The sequence below is a fragment of the Prionailurus viverrinus genome, chromosome X (assembly GCF_022837055.1).
Source record: "Prionailurus viverrinus isolate Anna chromosome X, UM_Priviv_1.0, whole genome shotgun sequence".
NCBI lineage: Eukaryota > Metazoa > Chordata > Mammalia > Carnivora > Felidae > Prionailurus > Prionailurus viverrinus.
In genome coordinates this window covers 38992366-39019896 of record NC_062579.1, presented here as the reverse complement: position 1 = coordinate 39019896, position 27531 = coordinate 38992366, and the positions used below count along the sequence as shown (strand labels likewise).

General features: G+C 47.1%; 1 protein-coding gene across 6 annotated transcripts; it reads right to left on the bottom strand.

Moving 5' to 3' along the window:
• Positions 1–16251: 16251 nt before the first annotated feature.
• On the bottom strand, positions 16252–26095 carry FTSJ1 (FtsJ RNA 2'-O-methyltransferase 1). 6 transcript variants are annotated; one of them, XM_047844559.1, is made up of 13 exons: positions 25835–26095; positions 23874–24030; positions 23550–23619; positions 23355–23445; positions 22945–23023; positions 21288–21340; positions 21149–21202; positions 20960–21062; positions 20773–20856; positions 19980–20083; positions 19696–19893; positions 19447–19488; positions 16252–16834 (listed from the first exon to the last, which is right to left on the bottom strand). In XM_047844559.1, the coding sequence occupies exons 2-12, from the start codon at positions 23992–23994 to the stop codon at positions 19456–19458; spliced, it is 990 nt and encodes a 329-aa protein (XP_047700515.1). In that variant the 5' UTR covers positions 23995–24030; positions 25835–26095; the 3' UTR covers positions 16252–16834; positions 19447–19455. The 6 variants fall into 6 exon arrangements, with proteins under 6 accessions (XP_047700515.1, XP_047700520.1, XP_047700521.1 ...); XM_047844564.1 differs by having other exon boundaries at positions 16252–16830; XM_047844565.1 differs by having other exon boundaries at positions 19980–20077.
• Positions 26096–27531: the final 1436 nt, after the last annotated feature.

Sequence of the window (27531 nt, the reverse complement as noted above, 5' to 3'; positions counted from 1 at the left end):
CCTAAGCCCTTTTTCTCCAAACAACCAGACTCATTTAGGACAAAATTACTTTCTTTTACTTTGAACAAAAAGGTATTCCCATTCCATATATCTTTCTTACATATCTCCTACTTTTCTACCTACAGAATTACTTTCATTACTTTCATTAGTCTTAATTATACTTAGCAGAATTTTAACTCTTAGAAACCTTAGTCTCCAGTGAAAATTAAGTAGTAACCAACTGTTAACTCTGTGCTACATCAGAATTTTTTTTAGATGGCAAATTATGAATCCATTAACCATAAAGCATGTTTTTTTTTAACAGATTTAAATATGCTTAGGTATTTTTTTTTTTTTTGCCATAAGAAGCCAAAAACATAAACCTATGCTTAAGCAATTCTTTAGCATTCCATTCTATTTGGAAAAGACCTAGATGTCCAATGAATTCAATGCCATTTATTATGCAAGTAAAACTTTAAAATTTTAGGTTACCAAAGACCCTGAAAGTTATCTTAAGAATTACCCTTGAAAATGTTGAGACAGACAAAATTAACCATTATTTTAAGTCAACTTTTTGCTAACAAATTGCAACAGAGACAACATGAACTTATTTAACCTTTAGCAAACCTAGGTAGAATAAGTTTCATATTTAATGCTGATAACTTAATTAAACCAATAAACTTAAATTAGTTTAAATGCCAAATACGTCCCACCCACGTCCATTTAAAAGTCAATTTGTTCCCCATTATTAGTTTTTACCTGAGACACCAATGGGAAATCTGAAGTGGGCAGTCCAAGGGAGTGTTCTTTGCTCCTTGACCTTGAGGGTGGGAGGAGGAGCCTATGGTGCCTGAGGCACTGAGGATGGTACTGGAATCAGTTATGCAGGCTGCACCCAAGGTGGTGCAGAAGGAGGAGGAGGGGGAGAGGAAGGCAGAAGAGGCCAGATTTGACCTAAAGCCTGAAGGCAAATAAAAGCCCAGAGGGTAGAGAGAGGTCTCCTGGTCTTAAAGCCTGTCCACTCAAACAGATGAGCAGACACCAGGTTTTTTCCCACCAAAGAGTGGAATTAGGCAGTCCATGTTAGGCTAGAGAAGACAGGGAACTTCCCCAAAACAAAACGATTTTCGGCAGATGTTTAGGAACATTCCTTAAAGTCTCCATCCCGAGGTAGACCAACCAGAGACAGTTGGCCCTAATCATCATAGTCATTGACCCAGGAAATGGATGAGGGAGAAGCCCCCACATACAGTTAGAGTAACCAGAGTGTATTAGGAGAAACAGTGAGAGAGATAGAGTATTAGAGTCCCCTTCGTTAGGGATGGCCTGTGTTTTTCTCCAGCAACCTGAGTTAGGTTTTGGAACACTTCTGTATATTGATCAGGATTGTCTGCAAGTTTGCCCATGTCCTTTTTGTTTGCTTAAAATCTTTCAAGGAAAATGGAACCTTCATGGGGCCAAATTCACCATTAGGCATTTCAGTCAATGGATACATTGAATGTGCCTTCCTTTTTTTTTTTAATTTTTTAAAAAATTGTTTACTTATTTTAAATATATTTTATCATTCAGTTAGCTAACATACAGTGTATACAGTGCTCTTGGCTTTAGGTGTAGATTCCCATTATTCATCGCTTACACACAACACTCAGTGCTCATCCCAACAAGTGCTCTCCTCAATCCCCATCATCCATTTTCCCCTCTTCCCCGCCTCCCCGCCCCAACCTGCCATCAACCCTCAGTTTGATCTCTGTATTTAAGAGTCTCTTATGGTTTGCCTCCCTCTTTGTTTGAAAGTCTTTTTTTTCCCTTCCCTTCCTCCATGGTCTTCTGTTAAGTTTCTTAAGTTCCACATATGACTGAAAACATATATATGACTTTCTCTGACTGACTTATTTCACTTAGCATAATACCCTCCAGGTCCAACCACGTTGTTGCAAATGGTAGGATTTCATTATTTCTCATTGCCAAGTAGTATTCCATTGTATACATAAACCACATTTTCTTTATTCACTCATCAGTTGATAGACATTTGGGCTCTTTCCATAATTTGTTGAAAGTGCTGCTATAAAAATTGGAGTACATGTGCCCTATTAATCAGCATGCCTGTATTGTTTGGATAAATTCCTAGTAGTGCTATTGCTGTATTGTAGGGTAATTCTATTTTTAATTTTTTTATATGAAATTTATTGTCAAATTGGTTTCCATATAACACCCAGTGCTCTTCCTAACAGGTGCCCTCCTCAATGCCCATCACCCACCCTCCCCACCCTCCCGCTCCCAATCAACCCTGTTTATTCTCAGTTTTTTTTTTAATTTTTTTTTAACGTTTATTTATTTTTGAGATAGGGAGAGACAGAGCATGAACGGGGGAGGGTCAGAGAGAGAGGGAGACACAGAATCTGAAACAGGCTCCAGGCTCTGAGCAGTCAGCACAGAGCCCGGCGCAGGGCTCGCACTCCCAACCGCGAGATCGTGACCTGAGCCGAAGTCAGACGCTTAACCGACTGAGCCACCCAGGCGCCCCTATTCTCAGTTTTTAAGAGTCTCTTATGGTTTGGCTCCCTCCCTCTCTAACTTTTTTTTTTCCTTCCCCTCCCTATGGTCTTCTGTTAACTTTCTCAGGATCCATATAAGAGTGAAAACATATGGTATCTGTCTTTCTCTGTATGACTTACTACTTACTGTCCACTCTCACTGCTGTTGTTTAACATAGTGTTGGAAGTTCTATCATCAGCAATCAGACAACAAAAGGAAATCAAAGGCATCAAAATTGGCAAAGATGAAGTCAAGCTTTCACTGTTTTCAGATGACATGATATTATACATGGAAAACCTGACAGACTCCACCAAAAGTCTGCTAGAACTGATACATGAATTCAGCAAAGTCGCAGGATACAAACTTAATGTACAGAAATCAGTTGCATTCTTATACACTAATAATGAAGCAACAGAAAGACAAATAAAGAAACTGATCCCATTCACAATTGCACCAAGAATCATCAAATACCTAGGAATAAACCTAACCAAAGATGTAAAAGATCTGCATGCTGAAAACTATAGAAAGCTTATGAAGGAAATTGAAGAAGATACAAAGAAATGGAAAAACATTCCGTGCTCATGAATTGGAAGAATAAATATTGTTAAAATGTCAATGCTAACCCAAAGCAATCTACACATTCAATGCAATCCCAATCAAAATTGCACCAGCATTCTTCTCGAAGCTAGAACAAGCAATTCTAAAATTTGTATGGAACCACAAAAGACCCCGAATAGCCAAAGTAATATTGAAGAAGACGACCAAAGTGGGAGGCATCACAATCCCAGACTTTAGCCTCTACTACAAAGCTGTAATCATCAAGACAGCATGGTATTGGCACAAAAACAGACATATAGACCAATGGAATAGAATAGAGACTCCAGAACTGGACCCACAAACGTATGGCCAACTAATCTTTGACAAAGCAGGAAAGAATATCCAATGGAAAAAAGACAGTCTCTTTAACAAATGGTGCTGGGAGAACTGGACAGCAACATCCAGAAAAATGAAACTAGACATTCTTACACCATTCACAAAAAAAACCTCAAAATGGATAAAGGACCTGAATGTGAGACAGGAAACCATCAAAACCCTAGAGGAGAAAGCAGGAAAAAAAACCTCTTTGACCTCAGCCGTAGCAATTTCTCACTCGACACATATCTAAAGGCAAGGGAATTAAAAGCAAAAATGAACTATTGGAACCTCATGAAGATAAAAAGCTTCCGCACTGCAAAGGAAACAATCAACAAAACTGAAAGGCAACTGATGGAATGGGAAAAGATATTTGCAAATGACATATCAGACAAAGGGCTAGTCTCCAAAATCTATAAAGAACACACCAAACTCCACACCCGAAAAACAAATAATCCAGTGAAGAAATGGGCAGAAAACATGAATAGACACTTCTCTAAAGAAGACATCCAGATGGCCAACAGGCACATGAAAAGATGCTCAACGTCACTTCTCATCAGGGAAATACAAATAAAAACCACACTGAGATACCACCCCACGCCAGTCAGAGTGGCTAAAATGAACAAATCAGGAGACTATAGATGCTGGAGAGGATGTGGAGAAACGGGAACCCTCTTGCACTGTTGGTGGGAATGCAAACTTGTGTAGCCGCTCTGGAAAACAGTGTGGAGGTTCCTCAAGAAATTAAAAACAGATCTACCCTATGACCCAGCAATAGCACTGCTAGGAATTTACCCAAGTGATACAGGAATGCTGATGCATAGGGGCACTTGTACCCCTATGTTTATAGCAGCACTTTCAACAATAGCCAAATTATAGAAAGAGCCTAAATGTCCATCAACTGATGAATGGGTAAATAAAGTGTGGTTTATATACACAATGGAATACTACTTGGCAATGAGAAAGAATGAAATATGGCCATTTGTAGCAACGTGGATGGAACTGGAGAGTGTTATGCTAAGTGAATGTGCGTTCCTTTCAGGGGGAGGATTTCTCATCCCTGCCAATCCTGGATAAGGAAGACATGAAGGTCTAACAGGTGGCTTTTCCTGAGAAGAGGCCTCAGCAGGCAAGTCTGCAAGTACTTGCCCTTCTGGGCTCCTTACAGGGGCCCAGAGGTCGGCACCTAACTTACAGGTCTTACATAAGGAACTTCTGACCATTCGCCCTCTCTTCTACGATATAGATCTAACTGTAAGATAGTACTGTACTGAATACTTCCCTCAGGAGGCCAGGATTCTCCATCCCCCAGGCCGTATTGAGGCCAAGCCTGGGAACAAAAAAAAAAAACTTCATGCTCTCCCTTTTGAGCATTTGTGGGTCAAATCTTTCCCAACTTCTCAGAACACATTCCAGAGGAGTTCCCACGGAGAAGGGTTTGTGACCCATCCGGCCATCCCAGTAGGAGTCAAGAACCTCAAGAATCTCCATACCTGTTATATTAGAGAGGTGACTATGAAGCATCCCAGCATATCAGCTCTCCCCTTTAGAATCCAGGCATCCCTGACCCGCCCTCCCCAAGGTGAGAGGACGGCCTCGAACCCTGGGTCTAAGAAGGATTGATTGGGCTAGCGGGGCAGCCATTGTGACCTGCTCCTTTAGCCCCCACCCAACCCTGCCTTCCTTCCTCTGGATCCTTCTAAATGTCTTAAGGAGTTTGGCGAGCTTAGTGATTCAAGGTTTGTTATCTGTAAAGCTTATGGGTGCGAGCAAACAGCTGGGGCAGTTACGGGGAGGCATGTGCTGCGTACGGAGGAGGCTTCCCCCGGGCCGTGACCCCCAGGGCCGGTCTCCATCCTTTTACGTGTCTCGGGTGCCCAATGGGAGCCACAGGGCAGGTTCAGGGTGCTGGATCGCCAGTCCTTATGTGTGCCCCTGGATGAACCTTTCCCATGACCAAGAGGGTCTCTGACGACCTCCGTCTTTGGAGGCCCCTTGACAGGGCCCTCATTTCACGGTCGTACCAATTTGCTTGCACCCCGACCCATGGAATCTAGTCCACACAGTCATTATTTCCTCACCTCCCCCCGCCCCAAGCATCTTTCCTTCCCATATGCCTCACATCCTATCAGCAGATGGGTCCCGATTGTTAAGGTTCCCGCTGGTGCTGCCCACAAAGAAGGCACTGATGGTAGATCTCTCGTCCCATTCTTAATGTTCAACACCAAGGGAATACAAAACACTTGACGATAGTAAGCTGCTTCTAGCTTGTCATGAGGGGAAATGACCCAAATGTTGTCTGCTCGCATTCAAGCCTAGAGCACTGACCACACGGAAGACTGAGTCATATCTGACAATAAAACATTTGTCTCCCCAAACAACAGAAAAACGGAAAAGATCTCTCTGCTTCCTCGAGACTCTCACGAGAGACACTTTTAAAGGCGAGGTCCTGAAAGCTACACAAACAGCATTTCCTCCCTACGTGACAAAATCAGTAGGGCCCCCTATGAAACTGATGCACCCAAGAGATCCCCAGGTGTTTGGTGGAGAACGAGCCACAGTTATAACGAGGGATTCCAGATCCTGAGACGAGCCCCTAATTGCTGGAGCATATTGATCATCGGGGTTGGAGAGGTTTTAGAAGGCATTTAAGAAGGACAGGGGAAGGAAGAATAAGCCGAGAGCAGATAAAAGGGGAACTGGTTAGGGTTAGGCCAACGTTCCCCTTTCACAAGGGGGGATTGACCAACCTTTACCCAGAAGCCTGAGACTCGAGACTGGCGGCCACACGACCTGCTTTTAACTGGCCGACAGGTGCCTGGTTTTGAGAGTCTTGGTAAGGAGATCCTGCATTCAGAAAAGGAAAAAGAGTCCATTGTTACTCACCCTCTGGCGGTCCCAGGGTCTCGGCACCAAAATGTTACTGGAGGGTGGGAGGGACACTGGTCCTTGTCTCACGGAGTCGAAGGATGAATCTCACAGATGGATGACAACAGAGAGTGAGCAGAGCCATAGAGTTTATTGAGGGAAAGTACAAAGCTCTCAAGAGGGAGAGGGGTCCTGACTTGATAATAACTGCTGGGGATTTCTGTCCCTGGCTTTTGGGACCTTATCGGAAAGTTTGTGAGACTCCATGCATGGCGCCTAGCCCGGGCGGAATGGGAACACATTTATCTCATCCTCTTCTTCCCCAAACTCCGCTGCTGCTGCTGCTGCTGCTGCTACTTTCTCAGCCTCCCACGTGTAGCTGCATTCTGCCTCCCTCAAGGCCCCTTTTCTCTCCCTGCCTAATGTAACCCTTTCCCTACTCACTACCAGTGCAGAGCCTGACGCAGGGCTGAAACTCATGACCTGCAAGATCGTGACCTGAGCCAAAACCAAGAGTCAGAGGTTTAACCGACTGAGCCACCCAGGTGTTGAGAGAGAAAGAGAGAAAGAAGAGAGAGAGAGAGACAGACAGACAGAAAGAGAGAGAGAATCCCAAGGAGGCTCCATGCTCGATGCAGAGCTCGATGTGTGGCTTGATCCCACGACTCTGGGATCATGACCTGAGCCGAAATGAAGAGTCAGACACTCAACTGACTGAGCCACCCAGGGGCCCTAATTGAGGTATATTTTACATACAGCAAAATTTCCCCTTTGTACCATACCGTTCTCTGAGGCTTGACAAACAAAAATGGTCAGTTGACTGGCACCACAAGTGGGACACAGAGCAGTTCTCTCCCCTCTGAACAGTTCCTTGGGTGACCATGTTGAAGTCAGCCCCTCCCTCCACCCTAAAACCCCTGCTTTGGGTGCTATTCCCATAGGTCTGGCTTTGCCAGCATGCCGTGTAAGTGGAATCGCACAGTACGTAACCTTATTATTCAGGCTTCCCTCACTTAGCATAGTGCATTTGAGATTCCTCTATGTTGTATGCATCAGTAGTCTGTTTTTTCATTGCTGAGTACTAAGTAAGGATGTATCCATTTGTTAGTTTATTGGCCAATTGAAAGAGACTTGATGGGACACTTGGCTACCTTGAGTCAGAAGGGCATGCGACTCTTTTTTTTCCCCCTAGTTTATTAAATTATCTAAGAGAGACTGAGACAGCGTGAGTGGGGGAGGAGCAGGGAGAGGGAGAGAGAGAGAATCCCAAGCAGGCTCTGTGCTGCCAGCCCAGAGCTTGATGCAAGGCTCAAACTCACAAAACCGTGAGTTCATGACCTGAGCCCAAACCAAGAGTCGTATGCTTAACCGACTGAGCCTCTCAAGAGCCTTGAGCATGTGACTCCTGATCTTGGGGTCATGAGTTATAGCCCCACACTGGGTGTGGAGATTACTTAAATAAATAAAACTTTAAAAAATGGAAAAAAGAAGGATATTTGGGTTGTTTCAGTTTGGAGTGATTACAAATAAAGCTGCTATAATTACTGGTGTGCAGTTTTTTGTGTGAACATGTTTTCATTTCTCTTGGATAAATACCAAGGGGTTGGACTGCTGCATCGTGTGGAAAATGTATGTTTCACTTTATGAGAAACCACCAAACTGTTTTTGCAAGGTGTCTGTACCATTTAACATTCCCACCAGCACTGTAGGTGAGTTTCATCTTCCCCAACACTTAGCATGGTCAGCCTTTTTTCAGTCTAGTCCTTCTAATAAGTGTGCAATGTATCTCATTGTGGTTTTTATTTTTCATTTCCCTAATGGTTAATGATGTAGAGCATCTACTCACAGGTTAATGTCATGTGTATTTCCTCTTTGGTGCAGTGTCTGGTCAAATCTTTGGACATTTCAAAAATTGGGTTGTTGGTTTTCTTTTTTTTTTAAATGTTTTTATTTATTTTTGAGAGGGAGAGAGAGACAGAGCATGAGCAAGGGAAGGGCAGAGGGAGGGGGAGACACAGAATCTGAAGCAGGCTCCAGGCTCTGAGCTATCAGTACAGAGCCTGATGCAGGGCTCAAACACACAAACCATGAGATCATGACCTGAGCCAAAGTAGGATGCTCAACCGACAGCCACCCAGGCGCCCTTGGATTTTTGGTTTTCTTATTGAATTGTGGGAATTCTGTTTTTATTATTTTCTATTTATGTATTTATTTCTTTATTAAGTAGGCCTCATGCCCAACGTGGGGCTTGAACTCATGATCCCGAGATTAAGGGTTGCATGCTGTACAGACTGAGCCAGCCAGGAGCCCCTTATTTACTTTTTACATTGTAGTATAATTGACACAAATTGCAACATTAATTTCAGGTGTGCAACATAAAAATGATCATGTTATGCTCTGCTCACCACAAGGGTAGCTACAGTCTGTCACCATACAGTGCTATTATAATGCCATTGACTATGTTCCCTACGCTGTGACTTTCATTCCTGTGATTCATTCCATAACTAGAAGCCTGTACCTCCCACTCCCTTTCACCCATTTTGCCCTTCCTCCCACCCCCACCCCTCTGGCAACCAACCTGTTTGTTGTCTGTATTTATGGGTCTGCTTCTGCTTTGTGTTTGTTGTTGATTTCTTTTGTTGTAAGGTTCCACATATAAGTGAAATTATATGGCACTTTTCTTTCCCTGACTTATTTCACTTAGCATAATACCCTCTAGGTCCATCCGTGTTGTCACAAATGGCAAGATCTCATTCTTTTCTATGGCTGCATATATTCCATTGTACATATACACCGCATCTTCTTTATTCATTCATCTGTGGATGGACACTTGGGCTGCTTCCGTATCTTGGCTATTGTAAATAATGTTGCAGTAATCATAGGGGTGCGTGTATCTCTTAGAGTTTAGGTTTTTGTTTTCTTTGGGTAAAGAGCACAGTAGTGGAATTACTACTGGCTAGTATTTCCATTTTTCGTTTTTTGAGGAAACTCTGTACTGTCTTCCACAGTGGCTGTACCAATTTATACAACTGTGGGAATTCTTTATATATTCTGGATACTGGTCCTTTGCCAAGAACTGCATTTTGAAAATATTTTCTCCCTGTCTGGGGTTTATCCTTTCGCTTTTGCATTATACTTTTATATCTATTATTTTATGTCATTTATTCTTTCAGTGAGTATTTATTAAGACCTACTATGGGTGCACTGGGGTGGCTCAGTTGGTTAAGTGACCGACTTCCGCTCACGTCATGATCTCATGGTTCGTGAGTTCAAGGCCAGCATTGGGCTCTGTGCTGACAGTGAGGAGTCTGCTTGGATCCTTTGTCTCCCTCTCTCTCTGCCCCTCACCCACTCACTCTCTCTCAAAAATAAATAAACATTTAAAAAACAAAAAAAAAAAAGGGGCGTCTGTGTGGGTCAGTCAGTTGAGTGGCCGACTTTGGCTCAGGTCATGATCTCGTGGTCCATGAGTTTGAGCCCCGCGTCAGGTTCTGTGCTGACAACTCAGAACCTGGAGCCTGTTTGGGATTCTGTGTCTCCCTCTCCCTCTGCCCCTCCCCCACTCACACTCTCTCTCTCTCTCTCTCTTTGTCAAAAATAAACATAAAATTAAAAAAAATAATTAAAAATAAAAGAACCTACTATGTGCCTGGTACAGCTCTAGGTACTAAAAACACAGAAGGGAATACAACACATACAAACCCCTGTCCTTCAGGGACTTCCCATACTCGGTATTATTATTATTAATATAATTCTTTTAATGTTTATTTTTGAGAGATAGACAGACAGACTGCGAGTGGGGGAGGGGCAGAGAGAGAGGGAGACCCAGAATCCAAAGCAGGCTCCAGGCTCCGAGCCATTAGCACAGAGCCCGATGCGGGGCTCAAACTCACGAAACTCGAGATCATGACCTCAGCCGAAGTCAGACGCTTAACCAACTGAGCCACCCAGGTGCCCCACTCGGTATTATTTGATAGATGGTAGAAAACACTAAATTAAGCTGCTGGATATTCCATTTGTCCCCCAGTCCATTCTCCCTCCTTCCCCTGCTCTGTGTCCCAAGAGGTTGACTGTGTGAACTTTATCAGCTGGAGTCTGCCATAGCTGGCTTCCAACTGAGCTGGCCTGAGAGGCCTTGGCAGGTAACTGGACAGTGGGAGGACACAGAAAGCCAGGTGCTCACCGGTCAGCGCTGGGCTCCAGCTTCCCCTAGGGTTCAGGAACACTGTTTCCTTTCCTGCCCTCTCAAGCCTAGGAATGGTCACAGCACTCCTCCGCTGCCAGTCTTGAGGCAGCTCAGCAGCGTGATTGGTTTCTTGAACCCTCCTTGTACCTCCGTAAATGGTCCCTTCAAAATTCCACCTGTGTGTGCCCTGTGTACCCCGCCTCCCTGGTGGCTACACTCAGGGCCCTGGCTGACTTGACAAGTAGATGTTTATTATTAGGAAGTGCTAAGTGCTGTGAAGAAAACAAGGCAGGATGCAGGGTTAGAGAGGGATGGGGTGCTGTTCTGCATAGTCAGGGAAGGCTTCCCGAGATGATCTTTAAGCAAAGAAAAGAAAATGAAGGGGGTAGCCATGTAACTGTGAACTACCTATATATTTTGGAAAAAGTGTCCAGGTACAGGGGCAATGACAGGTGCAAAGGCCCTGAGGTGGGAATAGTGCTTGGTGTATTTGAGGAACGTCAAGGAGGCTGGTGTGGTTGGAGAGAATTGGCGAGTAGAGACTCTCAGGAGAGACTGGCAGGGAAGGAAAGATTTATACTTATCTGCCAAAGGGGAAAACCCGGGACCTGGGGAAATGCAGGGCTGACCTAAGGCCTTATACTGAGGTCATCTTCACTCAGTCCCCATGGCTTCTCCCATTTTTGGGGGACAGGAGGAGGGCTGGAACTCTACTACATAGAAACCTGGCGAAACCTGTCAAGTGGTTCTGGTGCTGGCCCCTGGGGCCACTGCCATCCACAGATCAGCCTCATCTCTGATCTGATTCGGGGGCTTCAGTCTGTCCTCACAGCAGCCAGAGGCTTCTGTTACAACCCAAGTCAGCCCTCAGCTCTCCTCTGCTCGGACCTTTGCTGTGTTTCCATCTCTCCGAGAAAAAGCAAAAGTCCTTTTTGTGGCCTACAAGGCTCTCCAGTCCCAGCCCTTGTCACCTCTCCAACTTCACCTCCTGCCACTGGCCCCTGCACTCACTCTGCTCCCACCACACTGGTCTCCTCTCTGTTCCCCTACTGTACCTAGAATGCTCCCACCTCAGGGCCTTTGCACGGGCTTTTCCCTTTGTTTGGATCACTCTTCCTCCAGACATGACTGCTTCTAGGGTCACACTGATTTGTGTATGGATCCTCTCAGGGTCACACAGTCGTGAGGGAACCCTCCCAGGATCAAACATATGGCGGTGTAGACACTCATGAAGTCACTAGATTTGGGTGTAAGCAACCCTGGGGACATACTGATTGGAGTGTGGACCTCCTAGGGTCACAGAGACCAGGCTTGGTCCCTCCTGGGGTCACACATTAGGATGTGGAGGCTTTAGGGGTCACCCAGACTGGGATGTGGACATGGCTAAAGTCACACAGAATGGGGTGTGGCCATTCCTAAAGTGTCACAGACTGAGATGTGTTCTCTTAGAGTCTAGGGATTGGTAGGTGGACATTTTTGGTGCCATACAGAGTGGCGTGTGGACAACATTGGCGTCACACAGATGAGTTTGGACATCTCTCAGATCACCTCGTTAGGGGTGTGGACACTCCTGGGGTCACATGGACTATGATCTGGTATCTTCTGGACACAATCACAACTTTGGACACACTCAATCACAAATTGTGGGGTCTGGGGCACCTGGGTGGCTCAGTTGGTTGAACGACTGACTTCTGCTCTGCTCATGATCTCCCAGTTCGTGAGTTCAAGCCCCACATCAGGCTCTCTGCTGTCTGTGGAGCCCGCTTCATATCCTCTGTCCCCCTCTCTCTGTGTCCCCCCCTCTGAAAATAAATAAACTTAAAAAAAACACAAATTCTGGGCTCTGGAGATGCCTAGGGTCACAAACTAGGACAAGGACATTGCTGAAGATGCATGAACTGGGAGGTAGATGCCACTGTGGCCAAATGGCTGTGGCATGGATACTCCTGGATTATCATAGGCTTGGCCATGGACACTCTTGTGGTCACACAGCTTGTGGTGTGGACTCTATTGGGATCACACCAACTGGAGCAGAGATGTCTCTCGAGACACACAGATGGGGGGTGGGCACCCCTGTGGTCACACAGAATTTTGCGTGGGTACTCCGCTGGTCACACTGAATGGGAGATCACCACCCCTGTGGCCACACATACTGGGATGTGGAGACTTCTTTGGTCACCCAGATTGGGGGGGGGTGTCCTCTCTGGGTCACCTAGACTGGAGTGTGGACCCACCAGTTATTACAGGTTGGTCATCCTGGTGGGAGGAATTTCATACGCCTGTGGTCGTCCTGATGGGAGCACACCTTCACGAGGCCACACAGACTGGGGCGTGCACAACACCGTGCTGGACGCTGTGCCATTTGGACAACACTGGAGTCAAATACACTCAGGATTGGACATAGCTTCTGTCACAGAAACTTAGGTGTGGACACACTCAGGTCATGGAGACTGGGGCGGGGAGACACTCCTGAAGTGACTGGACTGGGGCAAAACCACTCCTGGAACATCCCAGGCTGGGCTGCAGACACCTGTGGTGTCCCCCAGGCTGGAGTGTGGACACCTCTGTGATCACAGTTTGACATGAACACACTCATGGTGCCACTGAGACTGTGGTGTGGAAACACCTTTGGTCACATAAGGCAAAGCTCTTGCCACTTCTGGATTCACACTGAGTGGGTAGACAGTCCTGGGGTCACACGGGCTGGGCTGTGGAGGTTTCTGTAGTCAAACATTGGGATGTGGACACGACCGGGACTCATCCGTGGTCATAGAGACACGGAAGAGAACATGTTTGTGGTTCCATGTGCTGGGGTGTAGACACCCCCTTGCTCACATTGTTTGGGATGTGGACACTCCTGGAATCATACAGACTGGAGCTTGGCTACTCCCAGAGTCACACAGACTGGGAAATGGACACTCCTGTGGCCACACACACAATATAGTGAATGAATTTGGGGCCACAGAGACTGACGTGTGGAAACTATCCTAGAGTTGTAGACCAGAGAGTGACTCCCCGGTGTCAGAGTTTGGGGCGTGGAGACTTGTTTGACCATACAGCCTAGGGTGTAAAAACCCTGGAAGTCACACAGGTAAGAGTATGCCACCCTGGGGACATGAAGACTGGGTGGTGGCTACTCTTGTGGTCACACAGAAAGTTGATCATCCTGGGGTTACACAGACAGGCTATTGTGTGGACATTTCCAGAGAAACAGGCTGGCTGTGGGCCCTCCTGGGGTGACACAGACTGGGGTGTGGACACTTCTGGCATTTCAAGGTCTGGGGAATGATCACTCCTAGGGGACACTGACCGGGAGGTGGAAAGCCCATGGTGACAGGCTGGGGTGTGAACAATTCTGCAGTAACACAGATGGGGGTATGTTCCTGAGGACACACACTGGGGTCTGGGGATTCCCAGGATCACATGTGGAGGAACACTCCTGTGGTGACAAAGGCTGACATATGACCATTAGTGAGGTCACTGAGGTGTGGGCACTACCACGGACTGACATACTCGGCAGGGGGCACATCTGTGGTCAAATAGATTGGAGTTTTCACAACTCTGTGGTCATGAGCTCTGGGATCTGGACACTTAGAGGGTCACAGAGACTGTTTTTGATTACTCCAGGTATCATACGGACTGGAGTGCACATAATCTTGTGGTGACATGAACTGCGTTGTAGACGTCCCTGGGGAGACGATGACTGAGGTGTGGTGACCCCTGAGGTGCCATAGACTGGGGAACAGATATCCATTGTTGTCACACAGTCCAAGGAACTGACAAACTAGTGGTCAGACTGGGGTGTGTGCCCTTTTGGGGGACACAGACCGGGTTATGGCAAGCCTAGGTTCACAGACTGGAAAATAAACTATCATCACAGACTGGGGTGGAAATACTCCAGGAGTCAGACTAAGGTAAGGGCTCAACTGGGGACACGTGGCATGGGGTACACATACCTCTGTGGATAAACTGGCTTTGGTCACATCGAGGGGTGTGGACAGCCCTGGAGTTGTAAGGCTAGGGTATCCACACTCAGGGCCAGACGGGGTGCTCTCGAAGTCAGAGACTGGGCCTGGGTCAGGCTGGTCCTTCCTGAGCCACACACTCAGGGGTGTGGAAATCGCTGGGTCACACATTCTGGGGATTGGGCATTGCTCTCATCACAGGAACTTGCGTGTGTATATGTTGGATGTCACACAGATGGGGGTGGACACAACTAGGGACACAGAGCCTGAGATGCAGATACCCACCAGGTCCCAAAGGCTGGTGTGTTTACACTCCTGGAAATTTAATTTTTTTTAATGTTTATTTTTGATAGAGTGAGACAGAGTGGAAGCAGGGAAGGGGCAGAGAGAGAGGGAGACACAGAATCTGAAGCTGGCTCCAGGCTCCGAGCTGTCAGCACAGAGCCCGATGCAGGACTCGAACCCATGAACCACGAGATTGTGACCTCAGCTGAAGTTGGATGCTTAACCGATTGAGTCACCCAGGTGTCCCTATACTCCTGGATTAGATGGATACTCTTGGGGCGATGGGGATAGGCTTGCACTCCTGGGGCCTCAGATTCTAGTGTAGACATGTTGAATTTGTGCGGTAATGGGTGTGGATACTGCTGTGGTCACATAGGCTGTTGTGAGGGCACTTTTGTCATACACTTCTGGGGTCACACTGCTTGGGTGACAAAACTCCTGGGTTAACATTCCACAGTGTGTCCCCCACCCCCGACATCTGGCATTACAGACTCAGTATGGACATTCTTAGGGTCACACAGAAACATCTAGGGTCACCGACTGGGATGTGCGTGGTCCTGAGGCCACTGAACGGAGGCACAGAGACCGTGTTTCTGAAGATACAGGAGTAAAGATACAGGCAGAACCAGGCTCTGGTGAGTTTGTAGCTGGTGAGTTTGTTAGCTCCTGTTTGCTAAATTGTAGGAATTCAGCACTGCAGTCAAGGCTTTCTGACATCTTTTTTTTTTTAATGTTTATTTCTGAGAGAAAGAGAGTGAGCAGGGTAGGAGCAGAGAGGGAGACAGAGGATCCGAAGCAGGCTCTGCACTGACAGCAGACAGCCAGATGTGGGGCTCGAATCCATGAACTGTGAAATCATGACCTCAGCCAAAATCGGATGCTTAAACGACTGAGCCACCCAGGTGCCCCCTTTCTGACATCTTTAATAGGGGATCTTATAACCAAATTATGGAAACAACCTAGGTGTCTGTGGACAGATGAATGGATAAAGAAAGTGTGGTGTATGTATTTATATATACAATGGAATATTATCTAGCCATAAAAAGGAAAGAAATCCTGCCATTTGTGACAACACAGATGGACCTGGAGGGCATTGTGCTAAGTGAAGTAAGTCAGAGAAAGGCAAATACTGGGAAGTGAAGATCTCACATGTGGAATCTAAAAAAACCAAACTCAAGGAAACATACAACAAATCAGTGGTCACCAGGGACAGGGGACAAAATGGGTGAAGGTAGTCAAAAAAGGTACAAACTTGGAGTTATACATATAAGTTCAGGGATATAATGTACTGCATAGTGACTAGAATTATCAATATTGTATATGTGAAAAGTTCTAAGAGAGTAGATCTTAAAAGCTCCTATCACAAGAAAATACTTTGTAACCATGAGGTGATGCATGTTAACTTACTGTTAGGTATGTATCAAATTCAGCTGTATACTTTAAATTTATATAATGTTATTGTCAATTATACCTCAATGGGAAAAATATTACTATATATATTCAAATGAAACAGTACTGGGATACAGTAATATATTGACTTTTTTATTAGAACATCAAATTATAAGATCTTCTATAATTCAAAGTAGTGATAAACGTGAACAGGATTTCAAGATGCCTGCAAAAACCTCAACATTAAAAAGGAACTGATTTATATTGGTGGGAAGGTACAGGCACTGCTTTTAGTATTGTGAATTGTTGCCAGCATTTGTATTTGGGGGTAAAGCTACATTTCAGTTATATTAGTGAAATTTCAGTTCAGTATTAGTGAAAATAAAGATGTAATATTTTCCTCCGTTATGTTCACAGATACCCCTGATTTCTATCCGGGTTAAGAATCCCTGTTTTGGGGGTGAATTCTGGACATAACCAGGATGCCCCTGGAAAGACTGAGAGAGGAGGCAAGACCTGGCTCAAGAATCCCCTCTGCAGCACAGACAGGCGTTCTGTGATGTTTCTTTCCTTGCTGTGTTCATGGTGGTTGTTGCAGGTTCCCACTCGGATGCTCAGGACCCGATGATGAGATTTTTGAAAACAAGTTCATCAATGCCAGTTCTCATTTTCCTGACAGCAAACAGCTTCCGAGTTATATCAGATTGCCAGCTAACTAAAACCAAGGAGAAAGAAAGTTTTAACAAGTACATTTCCCACTTTCTTCTACTGTAATGATCGTTCCTGCAGGTACTAACAGTTTTGTGACTTTTCCCCCATTTCTATTGTGAACCTTAACAAATACACAAATGTTTTATATACATTCAGTTTAATGAGTGACATGGTGTTATTTTTTTATAGCTGTAGAATGTTCATTTTCATTGCTGTGTACTTCTCTGCTGTGAATATACCATGATTTATTTTTTTAATGTTTATTTATTTTTGAAAGAGAGAGACAGAGTGCGAGTGGGGGAGGGGCAGAGAGGGAGACCCAGAATCCGAAGCAGGCTCCAGTCTCCAAGCTGTCAGCACAGAGCCTGATGTGGGGCTCCAACTCACGAACCGCAAGATCATGACCCGAGCTAAAGTCAGCTGCTTAACTGACTGAGCCACCCAGGGGCTCCTGAATATACTGTGATTTAATGATCCATTCTATAGTCAATGGATGTTTGGGCTCTATCTAGTCTGGGGGTACAAATAGTGCCCGGTAGGAATTCCAGTACTTATTTCTCAGGAGTGGAACTAGCACACATGCAGCTTTAGACAATGGCTAACGATTTAGACATGTAGCTTTAGACAATGGCTAACTGGTATATATGAGGGTTTCCATTGTTGCATGTTCTTCCGGACACTTAGTATTGCCAATCATCTTAGTTTTAGCTTGCATTTCCCTGAGAGACAGCTTTTGATGTGCTTGTTAGCTATTCTATTTTCTTCAAAAAAATTTTTTTAAATATTTTGTTTTTGAGAGAGAGAGAAAGAGAGACAGAAATTTTATGAGAGTGAGCAGGGGAGGGGCAGAGAGAGAGGGAGACACAGAATCCGAAGAAGGTTCCAGGCTCTGAGCTGTCAGCACAGAGCCCCATGTGGGGCTTATACTTGTGAACTGTGAGATCATGACCTAAGCTGAAGTCAGACGCTTAAGCCACCGAGCCACCCAGGTGCCCCTATAGGAGCTTTTTAATATAGAGGATATTATACATAGGGATGGTAAATAATGTTTTCCCACTGTGATTCACTGTTTCATTTAAAAAAATTTTTTTAATGTTTTATTTATTTTTGAGACAGAGAGAGACAGAGCATGAACGGGGGAGGGTCAGAGAGAGAGAGGGAGACACAGAATCCGAAGCAGGCTCCAGGCTCCGAGCTGTCAGCACAGAGCCCAACGCGGGGCTCGAACTCACAGACCATGAGATCATGACCTGAGCCAAAGTCGGATGCTCAACCGACTGAGCCACCCAGGTGCTCCATCACTGTTTCATTTTTAAAAAGGTATCCTTTTTGCTTCTTTTTTTAAAAAAGGATTCTAAATTTCATTTATTTATTTTTGAGAGAGAGAGAGAGAGAGAGAGAGAGAGAGAGAGAGAAAGAGAATATGAATCCCAAGCAGGCTCTGTGTCATTAAATTAGAGCCCATTAGTGCGGAGCCTGAGGTGGGGCTCGAGCTCATGCACCATGAGATCATGACCTGAGCTGAAATCAAGAGTTGGACGCTTAAGTGACTGAGCCACCCAGGCACCTCTCATTTCTTTAACAGAAGACTTGGTCTAAAAACCTGCTACGCCAGTGTCAGAAAGGGACTTCCTCTAACATGACTTCCCGAGGATAAGAAGTCCTCCAGCACAGACAGGTTTAGCCCACTCTGCTACAGGCAAACTGGCCCCTCACTGCTGCCTCACACACCAGGCATGGTTCCACCTCAGGGTCTTTGGATGTGCTATTTCCTCTCCATGGAACGCTCTTCCCCTAGATAAACACACGGATCCCCTGCCTCATCTTCCTTCAGGTCTTTGCTCAGACATTATCTCAGCAAGCCCTTCCGTGGCAACCCTTTTAAAAGCTGCAAACTGGCACTCCTAGAATTCCTGATTCTCTTTACCCTACTTTATTTAAAAACATATTCAGGGGTGCCTGGGTGGCTCAGTTGGATAAGCATCTGACTCATTCAAACCCCGTGTCGGGCTCTGTGCTGACAGTGTGGAGCCTGCTTGGGATTCTCTCTCTCCTTCTCTCTGCCTCTCCCCTGCTCATGCTCTCTCAAAATAAAAAAACTTAAAAAATTTTTCATATCCCATATTACCTTCATATATGTATGTGTGTGTGTGTGTGTGTGTGTATAATACACCTGTGTATATATACAATGTTACAATTCAAGCTACAGGGAAATGTGAGCTATAAATGTGTACGTATATATATATGTGTGTATGTAGTGGGTGTGTCCATGTGTATCCATGTGTAGAAACTCCTGCACTCATAAGCTGTTTTTATTACCTCTTTCCCAATCTAGAAGATCCATGAGAGCCAGGAGTTTTGCCTGTTTTGTTCCCTGCTTTATCTCCCAACCTGGAACAATGCCCAGCAAATAGCATGTGCTTAATAAATGTTTACTCAATGCCTCAATATGTAAAATGCTTAAAGCAGTTCCTGGCACACAGCATCAGGTACTTTGTAAAGGCTGGCTGACTGAAATCTTACCAGTTGAAGTAAAAATTTCAAAGGTGAAATTTTACTGAGCTTTTTCTTGAAGGTGCCCTTTACTCAAACTCTTAGATAAAAAGGCAAATTTACCTGAATGTATTAAGGCGAACAATTCATTCCATTGTCTTCCACCTACCCAAGAAAAAGAAAAAGGACTCAGATATTTGCCTAAGCTTTTCCATTCAGTAGACTTGGTCTTACCCACTGATTTTTATAGCTCTTAGGAGGCAGGGAGGAGTGTTTTGGCCCCAGAAACCATGTGATCTGGGCGTAGAACAAGGTGCAGTTAAAGCTGGGGGGGGGGGGTGTCACTGGGCTCAGGGACACGTGTTTCCAGACCTCAGAGGGCAGCAGGGTGTGGCGCTGTGGAGCAGCCAGGGGCTGGGGCATCGCATCTACAGTGCTGATGGGGCAGTCCTGGGGGCGGATCTCCTTGGCCAGCCGCCCTTTCTTCTTCAACGTGCAGGCCTCCTGGTACGGTGGTGAGATGGGGGGCTGCGTGGGTGGAGTGTACTTGTACTCTGAGCCGTCCTCCAGCTGCAGGGACACATGGTGGGGGGACGATGAGGACCTGGGAACCTAGGACAGAGCCCCCATCCACCTACTGTTGGTCAGGCACTCACGTCCAGTGGGTAACTGCGGTCTGAATCATAGGAGCTCAGGTCCCCACAGGTCACAAATGGCACAATAATGCGAGTGGGTCCATCTAATTGGTTGAAGTCTGGATCTGACAAGCAGGGAGAAATAAGACAGGACAGGGCTGGGATGCCTGGGACCAGTTAGGACTTGGGCTACAGCAAGGGTACGGAGTCTTCCCCATGTATCTACCAGCTACTCTCACACTCCTTCACCAGGAATACTTCATTTGGTTCAGATCACCTCCTTAGGAAAGCCCTCCATGATCACCTGTTCTAAAATATCACCTTCCCCTGCTTTCCTCACACTGCACTTATATCCACCTGCCATTCTACCATACGCTGCCTGAACTCTGTCTCACTCAAGCGTGCTTAAGTTAAGAGCAGACTCTGTGCCTTTTCCCACTGTGGACCAGGCTAAAGACTCTCTCGGGGCAAAATTCTTATGCAGGGGTGCAGTATCCACCTGCGGGCATGACCGAGTCTTCCTAGGCTAGAATCTGAGGTAGGAGGAATCTCCACTGGGGCAGGACTCAGGACAGAATGTTCACCAGACTTGACAGTAACCCTTAGAGGACCAGGATGAAGGTCCTCCTAGGACAAAACATCCATACAGGGGTGGAATTTCTACCACACGGTGGGGCTAAGGATCATTTTGGGACAGAATTTCAACAAAGGGTAAGTTTCCACCAAGGGGTGGGGCTGAGGGCCCTCCTGAGATAGAAATTCCATAAGGGGGCGGAAGTCTCCCTAGGGAGAGGCCCAGGGCTCTGGCTCTCACCGTATGAGTGGTCCAGCAGGGGCTTTGTCAGGTCCGGAAGGAAGCCCGCAGGGGGGTCATAACCCTGACAGACAGCGAAGGCCTCTGTGGGTGGAAGGTGGAGTGAGGGGAGACTGCTGCCTCTGCCCTGCACAGGATGTGTCCCCAAGACGCGAATCCACCTGCCCGGCCTGTCCACCCCACTGACCTATGCTGGAGTTGCGGCTGCTCCTGGGCTTGGCACACAGCACACTGGAGAAGAAGACACGCAGCTGGCTGTAGATCAAGGTCACATCCCGGCCTCGGAAGATCTGTAGGGGGAGGAGGCAGAGATGAAGGCATGAGGGCGGCCCTCGAGGACCTCTCTTGACCCCTCACCAGGTTCTCTGAGACTTACCTTGGCTACAAAGCAGCCCCCTGGCTTCAAGACGTGTGTAGCAATGTTCAGAGCCTGTGGGTGGGACAAATGGCTAAGGCTGAGGTGGAGACGGGCATGAGGGGTCCAAACTAAGGCAGGGGCAGCCAAGGTTACTCACAGCTAGGAGGAGCTGGGCCTGCATATACTCATCAACATCGTGGAGGCCAGTTACTGCAGCAAGAGGAACAGTATTAGGGGGAGCCATCCAGTTCTGGCCATCTTCCTGTCCCAGAGAAGTCAGAATGCTAAAAGCATATCCCAGGCTCTTTCACTGCTAAGGTTCTGCTTGCAAAGTAATATCTGCCAACTGGAGGCTTATTTTGACCTCCCAACCTTTACTCATTTTAATTTTCAAAACAACCTTACACATAAGTATCATTAATTTGTTTTCAAAGATTTTATTTTTTAAAGTAATCTCCACATCCAACATGGGGTTCGAACTTACAACCCCGAGATCAAGACTCGCACGCCCTACTGCCTGAGCCAGCCAGGCATTCCTACACGAGTACCATTACCATCACTTCTACCTCCAACCCAGACTGCTCCCCTGAATGCCTGACTATAGATCAGACTCAACATGTCCAAGACCAGACTCCTGACCTGCCTGCTCAAACTCCACTCCTTACACCATCTTCCCCATCTCATCCGATCCTTCCAGCTGATCCAGCCAAAAGCCTTAGTACCATACACCTTCCATTCTCTCCTCACATCCACGTTCAAATATTAGCAAGTCCGGTCGGCTGTACTTTCAAAAGATCTCCTGGATCAACCCTCTTCCCGTCTCCACCACCGCTACCACTGTCATCACTTCCCTGGACTACTGCCGTGGCCTCCTCCTTGCACCCTCGACCCTCACACTGTTCACAGCAGCCAAACGGATCCTGTTACAACCTGAGTCAGGCATGGCTGTCCTCTGCTCACAACCCTCTCCTGGTTTCCTCCGAGCTCTCATCTCAGTGAAAAAGCCACAGTCCTCACTGTGGCCCACAAGGACCCACACGGGATCTTGCCCTCTGTCAACTCTCTGACCTCACCTCCTACCACTCTCCCCTCACTCTGATCCAACCACACTGATATCCTCGCTATTCCTCATACATGCCCAACATGCTCCTACCTTGGGGACTTTGCACTGGCTGGTCCTCTTGCCCAGATTGTTCTTTCTCCAGATATGCCCTTGACCTACTCTCTTACCTCCTTTAGGTCTCTGTGTTAAAGTCAGGGTGGGGGGGCCTTCCCATCCACTTTACTTAAAATTCCAACAGGCACTTCCTGTCTCCTCCTCCTTTTCATTGATTTCCTCATGGTACCACTCACCTCTTCACATGCTACATGGCTATCATTTGTTTCTTTTCCATATGCTTCCACTAGAACATCAGGTCTATGAGATCAGATTAGTGGAATTTTATTCACAAATATTTTTCCCATGTGTAGAACAGTGCCCGACACACAACGGGCGCTCAATAAATGTGCACTGAATGAATGGCTGACTGAAAAAAAATGAATGAACACATAGTACAATAGAAATAGACAATTGCAAGTGAGAGATGAGCAAAGGGAAGGGGAGATAACAGACAAAACCAAAATGGTACGGTGTGGAGAGAGAGGCAGAGACCAGGAAGCAGGGGTAGGGAGAAGTTAATAGATGCGGGGAACAGCTGAGAGTAGAGGGGAGAGGCAGGGAGTAGCTGAAATAGTGAAGAAGCCAACAGAGGTGGGAGCCACAGAGGAGGACACACACAGGGCCCCCGCCTGGCCTCCCAACCCCTGCTGTTTACCATCGGGAGCCCCGTCGCACACCACTAGGTCCGCGGGGCAGCCCTCAAAGTGCTGGATGATCTCCTTGGCAGTGGACAGCTATGGAAGAGAGGGAGGATGAGTGGTCCCAGGCCCCCTGTCCGCAGCCCTCTTACCCCACCTGCCCACGGCCCTAGCCAGCAACCCTGGGTCAGCCAGACCCTCAGGCTTTGCCGGTCTAAGACTGGGCTCCATCTCTCGGGACCTAGTACTGTCATTTCTGGCTGTCTCTGCGATGACGACCTGCCGGATCTTGTTTCTCCACTGCTACGCGCTCTCTGGCTTCTCTCAGGTTATGCTCTCTTGCTCTTTCTTTTCCACTCTCCATAGCCCCCAGGTTGGAGGGGCTCTCGCCCCAGATATACCCCAACGCCCCCAGCCATGCTCTTACCTGGGTGATGTCCCCTTGGATCTGTAACACACCTGGTAATGGAGCCATCGCCTGAAGGTCCACAGCCACCACATGGCCGGAGCCCTGACCCCTGCAGACAGCATGGCCCATGTCAACCTGGTTTTCACTCCTGGCTCATCCCTGACCTGGCCTACCCTCCCCTCCCGGCCACCCCATCTGGGACTCCACACTCACCCAATTTTCTGGCTCAGCACCTGGCTCCAGCTGCCCGGGGCTGCACACAGGTCAACTGCCCGTGTCACGCCTGAGCACACACAGGAAGGTGTAGTGGTCAGTTGCACCCACCTCCCCAACCTCGAGCCCTGCAAAGTTCACCCCTCTCCCACATTCTATCCATGCCCAACTCCTTTCAAGCACCTGTCCCTCTTCCTACCTGTCCCCTGTCCCACAGACTCTCCACGTCAGCCCACCTACCACAGGAAGCTCTGCAGACATGGCCCACTTGTCCATTCCCTTTGCCCACCCCATCCCCCGGTGACTCGCCCGCCAGGTGGGGACCTTGGAAGAGTTGGAATTCCTCATCAAGTTGTAGCAGCTTGAAGGCACTGCGGGCACGCCAGCCATTCTCCTTGGCCAGGCGGTAGTAGACATCCCGCTTGTCCTTTGATGTCCGTCCCATCTCACGCTGTTTGCCCAGGGACCTGCCAACAGTAAGCTGATGCCGCCCTATATCAGTAACTGGGTGAGTGGGCTCCCACCTATTTCTGCAGGGCAGTGAGAACCACACAAACTCCCCATGAGCCCCATGACAGCTCACTCAGCAGATGGGAAAAGTGGAGCCCGGTCACTGACCCCACTGACCTCACAAGGCCCGAGGGACCCCATCACTGAATTCTAAAGCTCTACTGCTCCCTCAAAGATCCCCCCACTCACCCCACAGATCCCCCAAACCCAACACTTCTAGATGACCCATTACTGACCCTGTTGACCTCCCACTGCTGCCACCCATGCTGCACACACTTAGCCCCACAACTCTCACTTTGAACCCTTCTCCACCCACCATTAACATCTCACTGACCATCTCCCCAGCTGTCTTCATGGCCCCTAGATTCACACAGCCCTATCATCCTGCTGTCAATCCCTTGCTTTCACCCTCGTTATCCTAATACTACCTCCTTGTACTCCTCACCCCCTTAATCTCTCTCCACACCATTCCCCATTAATCCCGAAATGATTAGGTCCCCAGTAACTCCTTTATTACTACATCCTTATCAAGCTCCATTAATACATAGAGGATCATGGCCTATTAACTCCCCATTAAGCTCTCGGTGACTATGATTTATCAGCTCCCATTAACTCAGCCCTCCAACTGATCCCTCATATATCACACCATTAGTCCCCTATAATCCCTTCATTACCACGTTAATCCCTGATGACCATCAGTTCCCCATTCTCCCTCAATGCCCACCTTGCCCCCTCAATAATCACTTTTTTAAGTTTTAAATTTTTATTTCTTTTTTTGAGAGCGAGCGAGCACACAAGCCAGGGAGGGTCAGAGAGGGAGGGAGACAGAGATTCACAAGCAGGCTCCCCGCTGTCAGTGAAGAACCTGTCGTGGGGCCCGAACCCATGAACTGTGAGATCATGTGAACCAAAACCAAGAGTCAGATGCTTAACCAACTGAGCCACCCAAGCGCCCAATCAATAATCACTTGATGATCACATCCAGCAGCTTACTATTACCCTCCCTTTGCTCACTCTGTTCCCATTAATTCCACAATTATCATGCCCTGGTTACCTAAAGCCCGTGACTACAACCCACCTTCAACCTCTCACTCACTTTTCTTTGATCACTGACCCCATTAGTTCCTTGATCATGACTCCCACTGGCCTCTATTATCCCCTCCACTGCTTCACCATTATCCTTTTTATTACTATCGCCTGCCGCTCTTCATGAACCTGTTTAATACCACACACGTCCAGCAATCCCTCAGGGATCACAGATCACACCCCATCTACCTCCAATTATCCAATTTCTTTCTAGTTGTCCATTCTACTATCCCTTCGTTAATCAATGAACACACCCCCGCCCCCGTGAGCATGTTGACTAAAACACTCCTATTAGCCCCCACTGATTCCCCGGTAACACGCCCATCAGACCTTCATTACTCTCATGCGACCTACCCGCCCCCTCCGTTAAACAGTCCTCTGGCCACACTCCGGATCTCGCATCATTACCTCAACGTCCATGTCCCCATTGGGACCACCGGACCCCACTCAAGGAGGCTCCGCCGATATCTGGACCCCTGAGCCCCCACCCTTACCCCTCCGTCCACCCCGCACAGCGGTTCCCTTCTAAAGACAAACCTTGGGTCTGGAGCCCACCCGGCACCAGGCGCCCAGACTACGCGGCTGCAGCACGGAAGGCGAACTTCTCTCCTTCCCTCGTCGGCGGGACAGAGCAGGTGTGCCTCAACCGTCTCGGCCTGGACCCCCATCCTCCGCACCCCAGGGCCTACCTTAGCTTTCGGAGTGGGGAGAAGGGGGACGAAGGAGACCGGTCCGTGAGCAGCCCGAGCCTCGGCGAGAGCGCAGACCGGCCAAAAGTCGCAAGGCTGATTCAGTTTGTGTTCTCAGTCAACCCGAATGCCTGTCGCGCATGCCTAAGGGCCCCCACAGCGTGGGGGGGCCTGTCATCGCGGAACGCGAAGGCTCCGGCGCGACGCGGGGCCAACCTGAACGTACGACGTGAGCCCCGTCATCTTGTGTCGACGTAGCCGGTCTCGCGGACTGCCGTTCCCAGCATGCAACGGGCAAGACCCAAGCCGCTGAAATCGCGCACCGGGACGCCGAAATGTCGCGAGGCTCAGGAACGGACTCTTCTGTTCCAAGACTAAGATCGCTTTACTCCCCGCCCCTCGTGTTTTTGGACCGTCGGGTTCACTGGGGACTACATTTCCCAAGATGCAACGAGCACGACGGCACCCATTCCTTTTAGGCGTGGCGCGAGGTGAAGTTACTGCTAGGGTCGCAAACGTGAGAGTGAGGAAAGTGCGTTAATTTAGTGCGCGAAAGCGCTGAAGCCGCTGTGCGCCAAAATTCGAATCCACGTCAGCCAATTCATAGCGCTGCTTCAATTGTACCCTTTCAGAACTTCAGTTTCTCCCTCTGTAAAATGGGGATCACTAATATAGGCTTCACAGAGTTATTGGGAGGATTAAATGCGTGTACTTTAGCACAGCGTCTGTCCTTTTGTAATGCTGTGTTCTTCAAACGTTTTGAACTTCGACCCACAAAAAAAGATCATGCGACCCAGTGCACAAGCAAATAGAATAATGGAAACATTCATTATAGCGTTTACAATGTGCCAAAGCACCTAAAGTGCTCTCAGTGATGTGCTGGTAAATGACTAACAAGCGATTCTCTGGGCGGGGGGAAAGGGGGGGGGGAAGCCCTGACTTCTCACATTTGCCAGTTTTACATGGTTTCCATAGTATCGTCCTGTCAGATTTTAAATTACCAAAGTGTAGTCACGGAACACAGAGTTCGGAAGAGATGGCGGTAGTGCACCATTATGTAATATTTCTACCATACAGTTCAAATAGGGGTAAATTTCCTCAAGAGCATAAAGAATGAAATGTAGTAAAATAATCAGGAAGTGACAAGTTTTGAATATCACCTTTTAAAAAAACTAACTTATTTAATTGTAAGTTTATATTATTTCATTTTAAACAATAGCTCTTTACCAACTGGTTGACAGGATTCCTGAAAATGGAACAAGCAGTCTGCAAACCTGTGCTTGGCTCTAGTGCACTGCTGAATTCTTTCCTTGAACTCATTTTAATCCTTATAACAACCACATGAAGAAGTTACTGTAATTATCCCCAGGTTGTAGATATATAGGGAGAATATAGATTACATTAGGTATATAAACATATGTGCTGCTTGATATGTATGTGATTATATAGAAATATAGTGATGTATAACATCCACTAGTATATAAGTTATATGTTAGTAAGAAATATAATAAATATAAATATACTGTTACATGCAAATATAAGAAAATATATAACCTATTTATGCATTTTGTATCATGTACATATAATACACATATCTTATGCATATAATATGTAAATGTGTATGCTGATATATATAAATACGCTGGTATCTATATACATTTACTTAGTAAAATAACTGTACTAAATTAAACATACTA

Excerpts from the sequence above, each read along its gene's own strand:
- FTSJ1 (XM_047844559.1), bottom strand. The coding sequence starts at position 23,994 with ATGGGACGGACATCAAAGGACAAGCGGGATGTCTACTACCGCCTGGCC. Across the intron at positions 21,341-22,944 it reads GTGCGACGGGGCTCCCGATG|TAACTGGCCTCCACGATGTT; the intron begins GTAAACAGCAGG and ends CTCTTGCTGCAG. Across the intron at positions 19,489-19,695 it reads ACACCCTGCTGCCCTCTGAG|GTGGAAGACAATGGAATGAA; the intron begins GTCTGGAAACAC and ends TTTCTTGGGTAG.